Source organism: Trichechus manatus, unplaced genomic scaffold (assembly GCF_000243295.1).
Source record: "Trichechus manatus latirostris isolate Lorelei unplaced genomic scaffold, TriManLat1.0 scaffold00961, whole genome shotgun sequence".
Lineage (NCBI taxonomy): Eukaryota > Metazoa > Chordata > Mammalia > Sirenia > Trichechidae > Trichechus > Trichechus manatus.
The window spans coordinates 1-10,864 of record NW_004444897.1 but is presented as its reverse complement, the minus strand read 5'-3'; the positions used below and the strand labels follow the sequence as shown (position 1 = coordinate 10,864).

At 36.1% G+C, this 10,864-nt stretch overlaps 1 protein-coding gene across 1 annotated transcript; it reads right to left on the bottom strand.

The window, feature by feature from the left end:
* Positions 1–26: 26 nt before the first annotated feature.
* LOC111819430 (Bardet-Biedl syndrome 7 protein-like) lies at positions 27–10,850 on the bottom strand. The gene is made up of 7 exons (XM_023725884.1): positions 9,897–10,850; positions 8,161–8,336; positions 5,792–5,978; positions 4,508–4,580; positions 3,945–4,061; positions 2,206–2,336; positions 27–92 (listed from the first exon to the last, which is right to left on the bottom strand). The coding sequence occupies exons 1-7, from the start codon at positions 9,927–9,929 to the stop codon at positions 27–29; spliced, it is 783 nt and encodes a 260-aa protein (XP_023581652.1). The 5' UTR covers positions 9,930–10,850.
* Between the last annotated feature and the right edge of the window lie 14 nt (positions 10,851–10,864).

Sequence of the window (10,864 nt, the reverse complement as noted above, 5' to 3'; positions counted from 1 at the left end):
CACAGATGGGCTCTAATATCTGCATTTTAACAAGTACTCCAGCTGATCTTATATGCACTAGAGGTCTTCAAACTTTCTTGTTCATGTTCCTGCTAAAGTAAATTGTGAAAAAAAAAAAACTATGTATCTCCTTGTATTTTTAAGTTGCTTTCCCAGTTCTTCATCACAACTTTAAATGTAATTTCTGGAAAGTTGTAAATACTATCATTTTAAAACAAACTGTCACATCTTTTAATCATACCCAATAAATCTAAATACCAGGACAAATTGATACACACGATCATCAACTTAAAAAATATAGAAACAAATCCTTCTTAACAGTCAGGACTTTTACACTGTTCCCTCTTCTCCTTGCACTTTGATTTTCATTCCACTTCCCCAACATAATTTTATCTTAACGTAATACACTCTTACACGTGACACTTCTCATCCAACCAGAAAAAGACCTTGGTCAATCCTCAAAACATTGGCAAATGAATACATACAGGTTTAAGTTAAAAGGTTTAAGGTATGTATATATATTCTTTTTACAATTTGCCCCTTAACTTTTTTGATTAACCAAACCAACCACCAGTTCATACTGTGCTGATCTTCTCCAGATTAGGAAAACAACAAAGACAGGGACGTTGTGGATCCCAGAGGAAGTATTCACAGCCTAACCATAACCTGAAAATAGGATCTCTGTCATCAGACAACAGAATTAATAGTGAGAAGGTAGGATTTCTAAGTGCCAGACCTGGCAGAGGAGGGAAATGCTGTGTCATGACTGGGGTTTGGAACAAAAGTCAAAGAAAGGATTTGGGGTCTAACTAGGAAGGTTTCTCAAGGGCTGTTGATGAAAAAGTAGATCATCAACAAAGGATTACATATCCTTTTAAATCTAAACTATGACTTGAATCATTAGCAAGATGACTTTTTACTTGTTTATCATTAGTAGGTGATCAAATGTACAACAAATATATAAACTCAACTGTATGTTTTTATCCCTATATTAACCCAAAAAAACAAACCTGTTGCCGTTGAGTTGATCCCTGACTCACAGCAACCCTTGTAGGACAGAGCAGAACTGCCCCATAGGGTTTCCAAAGCTATAAATCTTTACAGAAGCAGACTGCCACATCTTTCCCGTGGAGTGGCTGGTGGGTTCAAACCACTGACCTTTTGGTTAGCAGCCCAACACGTAATCATTTGTGCCACCAGGGCTCCTTATCCCTATAATCAAAAAAACCCAAACTCATTGCCATCAAGTTGATTCTGACTCACGGCAACCTTACAGGATAGAGTAGAGCTGCCCCGTAGGGTTTCCAAGGAGAGGCTGGTGGATTCAAACTGCTGACCTTTTGGTTAGCAGCCAAGCTCTTAACCACTGTACTACCAGTGCTCCAGTATAACCTATATAATATACTGTGTCTGTGCACTCAAACACTTGTGATTGCTGAAATGCAGTTAAATAAAGCTGTGGAGGAGAAGCACCATTAAAAGAAAAATCAGACAAAGAAAGAAAAGAGTTGGAACTGAGTTGTGGCTTTTGTTTTTTTTAAACAGCCTCATTGATGACAGTAAAGAAATTCATTCTCCTGCATGAGGCAGAATAGGGAAGCTCTGGATTGGAGAGCACCATTTCATAAAAAGCAAAGATTCAATTTCTACCAGAATACTTCTCTATGTAACTTTGAATTTTGAGATAAATAAGCTTAACTAGATTCAAAATTTCTGAACTAGAAATTGCTTTTATCTAGTATTTCTTCTTATATAGCTGACCCCTGGGTAGCTAGAACTGAAAATGCTACTCTCCCCTTCCCTGCTGAAAGATATTTTTGATATTGTCTTACCAATATGAAGTTTGTTCCTAAAACCATATTACTTTAAAATGACACAGTCTCATTTATGTTATCCAAACATATAAACGTTACTCCTGTAATGTAAGTCTATTATGCATTACAAAAACGAAAGCAAAATATTTAATACTTTAGAAATATATAGTATTTAGAAACATATTACTCAGCTTGAAGGCAACAGTGTATTATCCAAACACCAGAGTAGTCTATGATACAACAGAGAAGATGCTGATAACATCAAAATAGCAATTATTTTAAACCAGACACAAGATGTTAATATATTTTCATTTAATGAAATCCAAACTATAGACATCTCCATAATTACTTGATGATTAAAGCATATATAGTCTTTTCAGAATGAATTTACCTGATCAAATCGTAGAACAGGTTCATTTGTATTATCAAAACTATACACTTCCACCATTCCATCATCTCTCCCAACAAGTAAATCTTTAACCCCATCACTCACGATGTCAAAGCTGTCAACACACAAAATACCTTTAAAAAATAAAAGTGGTAAGTTATTAGAAAAACTAATAGTCAAGTATATATCAAGCACATACCAAGTAAAAATGAAAAAAAAATGTATATATCAAATAAAAATGGGAAAAAAAAACTTTTGAGCATAACAGATGCCCTTCTCTTCTCCATCCCTATTTATCCATGTCAAAGCCTTTAAATATAATCTATATGGCCCCCAAGTTTACATCTCCAGCTCTGGCCTCTCTCCAGAGCTCCAGACTCATATATTCAAATACCTTTGCAGCATCCATCTTCTCTTAGATATCTATCTGGCATCTTAAACTTTCCATGACCCAAACAACTCTTCATTCCCCTCTTTCCCAGCACCCCCTCAACACTGCTCCTTCCCCAGTTTTCCTCTGTCTCAGTAGATGGTACCCCCCAGGTGGGCAGGATGAAATCTAGGCTTCATGTTTGAGTCCTCTCTTTCTCTCATTTCCCATATCAAATCCATTAGTAAATCCTATTAGCGCTACCTCCAAAATATATACTGAAACTGTCTACTTCCTCCCATTTCCAGCTACCATTAGCCTAGTCCGGGTTACCAGTATCTCTAGTGTAGACCAGGATAAACTATAATAACTACAACAATAATTCCCTAACTGGGCTCCATACTTCCATCTTTGACCCATTCTTGTCAAAATTCATTCTCCTTGGTGCTTTGCTTTGTTGTTACTAAATTGGGTCATGTTACACTCCCACTTACAATTCTCCAGTGACTTCCCACTGCACTTAGACTGAAATTCAAACTCTTTGCTTAGGCTTACAAGGACCTATACAATTTAGTCTTACCCTATTTCTCCAACTTCATCACAATGCCATGCTAATGCATTTAGCCACACTGGCCGTCCTTGTTGCTGTTCTTAATTCCTACTGTCCCTCAAATAAGTCATGTTTACTTTTGCCTTAAGTCCTTTGCACTTATTTTTTTCTGTTCCTGAGACATTCTTTTTCCCAAATCTTTACACTGCTAACTTCTTTTCTTACTATTCGGATCTCAGCTCAAATTTCACCTTTTCTAAGAGGCCTTCCTTGACCACCTAAAGTCGCCTCCTCCTTCCACCATCACTCTCTAACACATTGCCGTTATATTTTCTTTAGATGACTAGCTGGAGCTGACTTATTTATTCTGTCTCCCCCAGTAAGCATTTGTTGAAGAAATGAATGACTATATGAATACAGATCAAGTACATACAGCCATCTCAACCACTTACCATGTCAGGAATAAATTCCTTAGAAAACAGGAATGTTCCTTCATCCACTGCACTTCTTCCTTGCTTCATTCCAAATACTCCCAGATTATAATTAATTCCCTACCTTAGCCAATTAAAAATGGATTTTAGCATAGCATGATGTCATAGATGGACATTAGCCCATAAAAGCCTATCTATCCCAAGCTAAATAATTATGCTAATAGTATGACAAACCTGATAAATAAATACACATTAGGTAAATCTGAAGAGGCTCTGTGAATTGCTAAAGTCTGCTATATCATATAAATAAAAAAGTATTAATTATATAATCTGGAATATTTTACTCAATAGTCACTGACACTTCCGAATCTGAACCACATCGAAAACATACCTCCCCTCTTTTTCTCATTTCGAATTTCCCACTTCTGTATGGGACTGGATGTAGTGATCTGAATAAGCCCAAGTTTTCCATCTGATGTTCCAAACAAAAGGTCTTCTCCAGAGTCACCTAAGAGATAATTAAAGTCAACATATTATATTTATTCCACATACTCATAATGACTTTTTAAAATTAAAATATTTTCATATACACTGACTTTCATGTAAAAATTTCATTTTATTTTTGTATGATAAAAAGATGGAAAATTAAATTTGGGAGGATGGCTACATATTCATAGAAGTTTACAGCTACAAGAGACAAGACCCTTCCCCATAATCTAATTTTAAGATGAAGAAACTGAAAATTGAAGTTCAATAACCCATTACTATTAGTTACTGGCAAGATACCAGAAGATAATTCTCACAGTTCCAATTCATTTTCTTTCTACAGTTTTCCATTTTTCACTTAATGTTTTTTATAAACATGTAGTTAGGTTATTAAAAATCTAAAATATCCAGACTTAAATAACATAAAGCACTCCCTTATGTGACTGTAAAAAATGAAACCCCAATTACCGCCATTTCCATTGTGTAGTGCTAAGACAGTAGGAGGTCCAGGAACTTCAACTTCATACATGAGGTCAGATCCCTGAGGGAGAACAAGTATTTTAAAACTGAAACAGAGTACCATTTTATTACAGTCACAATAATGGTTACAGATATAACTTGCACTAAGAAAGAGGTCTGAGCCAAATACGTGCCTGAAAACATAGATAATTATCTATATTCTAATAAGGTACTCTTAATAACATCCAAAATAAAACTACTGGGAAATTAGGTTGTGAATATTAACTTACATTACTGCATTGTTGTTACGTGCCGTCAAGTCAATTTCAATTCACAGCGACCCTATGTGACGGAGCAGAACTGCTCCGTAGGGTTTTCTGGGCTGTGATCTTTACTAGAACAGCCTTTCAGTTAGCAGCGGAGCACTTCACCAACCACTGCCCCACCAAGTCTCCTGTAACTTACATTACAGGTAGGAAATTCCAAAGATGGAGATAGCCTGTGGTGACACGGAACTCATAGCTAAACTTTTTGTTCAACTGCAGCAATTACCTAAGTTTCTGATTCAATTAATCCACCTGTTACATGTTATTTACACTTAAATGCTATTTTAATGGTTCTGTAGTGTGTCTATATGTGTGTGCATTAGAAGTCACTCTCAAGAAGAGGTGGTAGTGATTATTATTATTTCTAATGAAAATAACCTTAACCGGTTGCTTTAGCCAATCATGGTTTTTAACAGAAATATAAGGATACCAAAATGATTGTTCTCTTCTCTTCTATAGCTCACTTATTTATCCAACAAATACTTACTGAGTGCCTACTCTGTTCCACATACTGTCAAGAACACTAAATTCAAGTTTTTATAATCCTGATCTCAGCTATTCCTTGTTAAAGCCTAAGACCCTCTCCCCAAACCAATTTCCTCTTTTAATTTGATTGGGGGAGGGGGGTGGTAGAGGAAGCAGACAAAAGAAGAAAAGCTGGACTGGGGAGGATCTCTGGAGAGAAAGTACGTATTCCATTCAGGTAGTACTAGTTCAGAAATGTGAATGGGAAAAAAAGTATCTTTTTTCTTCTGTATATGCCTCTCCAAAACCTGGCCAAAGATTGCAACACACTTGCCTCAAGTACAAAAAGCAAAAAAATCAATTTATCAATTTTTTAAATTTCCAGATACAATTTTATGTACGGCAATTAAAGTAGTATTAATCACTAAAATAGTTTATCTCAAGTACACATTGTTCATCAATATTCATTTACCCAAATTATGAAAACGCAAATGACAGCAACCTGTAAAACTCTGAGCACTCTGTCCTGGCAGGCCAAAACTGGTGTGATACGAGATACTCTTTCCACTGGAAGACAGATGATATCATTGATTTTGTCCCCAGAAAGGTAATAATGTTGGTCTTTGCAGTCACAATAATGGTTATAGATATAACTTGCACTGAGGAAGAGGTCTGAGCCGGATATGTGCCTGAAAACATTAAAATAGCAATTTAAGATAGTCATATATTTAAAATAAACAGAGCTATCCTCCTGAATTTTTTTCAGAGACGAAACAAAAGTTTATGTACAAAGTTTACTCTCATTTATCACAAACTTAGAGAACAGAATTTTTTTTCATTTCACCCACTTAATTTCTAGGTGAAAATGAGGCACCCTAAGGCCGTAGGCGCCTCAATAAAAATTGAGTTCAGAAAAGCTTAAAGTAACTTGCCTAGGCACAAAACTAGCAAGTACTGGAGTGAACTTTAACTCAGGTAGTTTAGTTCTAGAGCTACCTTTGTTACTACCAACCTAAATTGCCTGAGAAAGGCTATTTGAAGTGAATCTATTTTAAACGATTAACAGCAAAAAAAAAAAAAAAAGGTCTGATTAGAGCTTCATCCTGAAAAATGGAAATAAAAATAAGTTCATTTCAAATTTAACAAAATTTAGGCAATGATCACAGCAAAGTTCTAATCCTTAGACTGAATCAAGCTTCCATTTGGGGGAAACTGGGGCACAATCACATACTAGTGTAATAAATCTTTCACTGCTAGATTGCTGTCACCACATGATCACAAAGAGAGCCATTTTATTTGAAGGCTTCACCAACTTCTCCACCTCCAAGGAAGGTCTTTAAAAATGTTATTGAATGTTTTCATGTTATAGTCTTTGCAATCTTATAATTGTGGGGATTCAAATAGTAAACATTCAAAAATTGAGTAAAACACCTTTCCATCCCACCTCTGCCATCCCAGTAAAAACACTTAAGAAACTAATGAGTATTACTAATAATAGGTATATTACAGCTTAAAATCTAAAACCAACCTTGCTTTTAGTATTTCATAGTCATCACTGGCCAAATCTATCTACAAAAGCATTTCAAGTGTTACTTTCCTGTTGAACCAGTGAAATTATTTCCACTTGCTATTGTTATACTCTTATCTAATTTCATCAAGCCAAAGTTTTACAGCTCATCCATGTCACTCTGCAGATGTTTGCCTAGCTGTGCATTATACAGAACTCTGGACTAAATCAGTAGTTCCCCAACTTAGGTCTGATTGCGTTTACAACCAGGCTGCATCAGAGTCAAATGATGAAGTTTTTTTTAACCCACTCTTGGTTATTCTGATATAGCAGGTAGGAGGTAGGGGCAAGGAATCTATTTTTGGTTGGTTGGTTGTTTAAGCTTCCCAAGGGATTCTCACAATTAACAGGTTTGAGAAACAGTGGATTAAATCAACTTTAAAGCCTTGTCTATCCCTCCATGATTCAAACACTAAAATTTTAATTGCCAATTTTCACACATATCAGGAGGCTTTTGAGGGAATTATTTTTCACTTAGGGCTCACCTGAAATTATACCCTGTTAGTAGTCATGAACATTGAGGGCCAGCCTTTTAACAAAATGATGCTGGCTGAGAACACCAGAGAACAACCAGAGACAGCTGAGGAAAAGGAACTTAAATCTGGAGGTTTCTTTCACTTTTTCCTCTTTGCTTTGATCATGAACAATAACTGAACCAAGAAGTCAAAAATGAATGTAAAAACATTATAAAGGTCTTAAAAAGAAAATAACATTTCAACAACCAATCAATTTTGGATTGATTTCAAATATAATTTCAGATTAATAAAGTACCTTTAAACCTGTTGCCATTGAGTCAATTCCAACTCATAGCGACTTACAGGACAGAGTAGAACTGCCCCATAGGGTTTCCAAGGCTGTAATCTTTACGGAAGCAGACTGTCACATCTTTCTCCCATGGAGCGGCTGATGGGTTCAAACCGTCCACCGTTTAGTTAGCAGCTGAGCGCTCTAACCACTGCACCACCCGGGCTCCTTAAAGTACCTTTAGTTGTATTTCCCAGAAAACCTTTTAAGATACTTCATCAAATGTTCCACATTTATCCCAAACCTGTTGCCTTCGAGTCGATTCAACTAATAGCAACCCTATACGACAGAGCAGAACTGCCTCACAGGGTTTACAAGGCTGTAATTTGTACAGAAGCAGACTGCCACATCTTTCTCCTGCAGGGCAGCTGGTGGGTTCGAACCGCCCACCTTTCTGTTAGCAGCCCAGCACTTAACCACTGCACCACCAGGTCCCCTTTACATCTATCCAAAATATTGTAAATCGATATGTAAAAATAAAAGGAAAACAATAAACATACATAGCTTTAATGCTTTCAGTGAGGTTTGTTTCAAAAGAGAGGAACTGTTTTCCTCTCTTTGTGAAGCCTCTAATCTCAGATCCTGCAGCAATAAAAATTTTCTCCTGAGGCGTGTTAAGAACCCCTCCTAGCTCCAGCCTTGCGATCTTCTGCCCTGGTAAAGTCTTAAAGACTGTCTGCAAAAATAATTAGGGAAACAATTATTAGGTACACGAATTGTTTTACTGTAAGCATTTCCTTTTACCATAAAAAATGCTATGATTTTAAACTTACAAAATGTTATAGTTCCATTATGTGGAAACACTTTTTAGTGAATGTTTTGTTTTTGCTAAATATCTTCAACCTTTGGAATATTTGTTCTTACACATATTTCAATGATATCATTAAATTCTAAACCCTTGCAACTCAAAGTAGGGGTCACTAAGCAGCAGCACAGGTATCACTTAGCTTATTAAAAATGCAGAATCTCAGACCTCACTCCAAACCTGCTGAATGAGAAGCTACATTTTGGCAGATTCCCCAGGTGGTTTCAATACACATTAAAGTTTGAGAAGCACTGGTTTAAATAATACTCCTATCTACAGGAAAGCCTAATTAGCAATTTTTTTAATAGGTCCAATGTACATTTTTTTTAATATAACTTCAATCATCTTTTTAAAACTAATCTTTCCTGGCTTCTTTACAATTTTTATAAATTTTAGTAGGATAAATAAAAGACCATTGAATTTATGTAAAATGTAAATATATAACTTAATACCTATAATCATCTCTCTATTTAATTGGAAAGAGCATTCTCACCATCAATTTCTTCTTGGTTATTTTACATTTTAATATTAGCACCAGTTTCTATCTCTTCCTCTTGCTTCCTCTACACCAATGACTTTATACACAGAGACTAAAATATTTGGAAGGATGTGAGTCAATGTTAAGGCTGGACACGTTGGGTTCGGGTAGTTTCCAGTTCTTCATCTTTTTGTAATGTTCATATTATGTACAATTAATATCAGAGTTCACATCTCAGACCCCTTTGTATATTATGATCTGTGAATATGATGGGATAGTCACGTCCTTGATTAGGTTACATTATGTGGCAAATGGCAGGACAGTCACTTCAATGATTACGTTATATACAACTCCATTTTAGCAGACTAGAGAGAGAGATTTTCCTGCTGCCTTCGAAGAAATAAGTCACCGTGCTGGGAGAGGGCCTGTAAAAAGGCTATATGGCAGGGTATTGCAGGGGGGCTCAGGGAGCTAAGAGAGCCCCTGCTGACAGACAGCAAGAAAACAGGGACATCAGTCCTAAAACGGAAAGGAAGTGAATTCTGTCAACCACAGAAGCTTGGAACAGGCCCTCACGGTCCAGAAATGAATGTAGCCCAGCCAACACGGACACTGCAGCATGTGAGACCTTGATCAGAGGACAGACCTAATGAGTGCCTGGACTCCTGGCCCACTGAAACTGTGAGATAATAAATGTGTGTTCTTTTAAACCTCGAAGTTTGAGGTCATTTGTTACATAGCATAGAAAACTAATACACCGCTACGGGCTGCCAAAGGTATTTTCTGACTGGCTACACGACTTCTGTGCTGCATGCTGCCTCATACAACTCTTCCCTGAAGACCTACTTTCCACTGCATATATTTTAGGAAATTTTTAACCTAAGATTATTCAACAAGTAGTGCATTCCTCCTTCAGAAAAGTTTTTTTCTCCCTGAAAAAAACCTATACTTACCACTGCTTCTCCTTTCTTCACTCCAAAACACATAACTACCCCATCTTGATCTCCAATAACCACCTGTAATAGATTGACAAGATCTAAAATTACTCATATTGTGCCCTATTAATTGTATACGGAGAAAGTAAAACTGTCCATACATAAACTAAGACTTTAAAAGTAGAGACCGGATAATCTAGGAAAGATCCCCTTCCCCCAAAAAGAAATCCTCCAAAGAATTAGAAGAAAGGAACAAAAGAGAAGACAGTCCTTATGAACACTCTGACCATATATTCTGTTCCTCAATATAAACAGAACAAAAGAACATGGATAGAAATTGCAAGGGGGTCATTCTTTTTTCTTAACTGGAGCATAAGAACATCCTAAGATGACTTTCAAAACAGATTATCAAATAAGGTTATGGCTGACATATTTGATAATTTTTAAAAATCTTTTTAATGAAAACTTTCAAATATTCAAAAGTGGAGAAGTTATTATAATGAATTCCAATGTATCCATCACCTGACTTCAGCAATTAATATGTGGCCAATCATTATTTTGAAATAAATATAAAAAATCCAAAACCTATTGCCATCAAATCAATTCCGACTCGTAGCTTTCATCAAATACTCAAAGGGGTTTGTGATCCCTCCAGAAAAGTTTAGAAATCAATGGCCTAAGAGCACGTCCTGTGAAATACCAAATTTTTTTTTTTTTATATTTGAAACTTGTTGTACGTCCTAATATATGATCAATTGTCTAATGTTCCTGTGTGCTTGAAAAGAACATTTATAATTCTTGGTGTGGGTGTTTACACACCGACACACATATGTGTGTACACATATATACATATGTGCATATATATTAGATCAACGGTAATTGTTTTTCTAATCTATATCCTCATCTTTTGTCTACTTGATTATCAATTTCTGAAAATGAATTGGAGTCCTGATGGTGCAGTGGTTAAGAGCCTGGCTGCTAAGCAA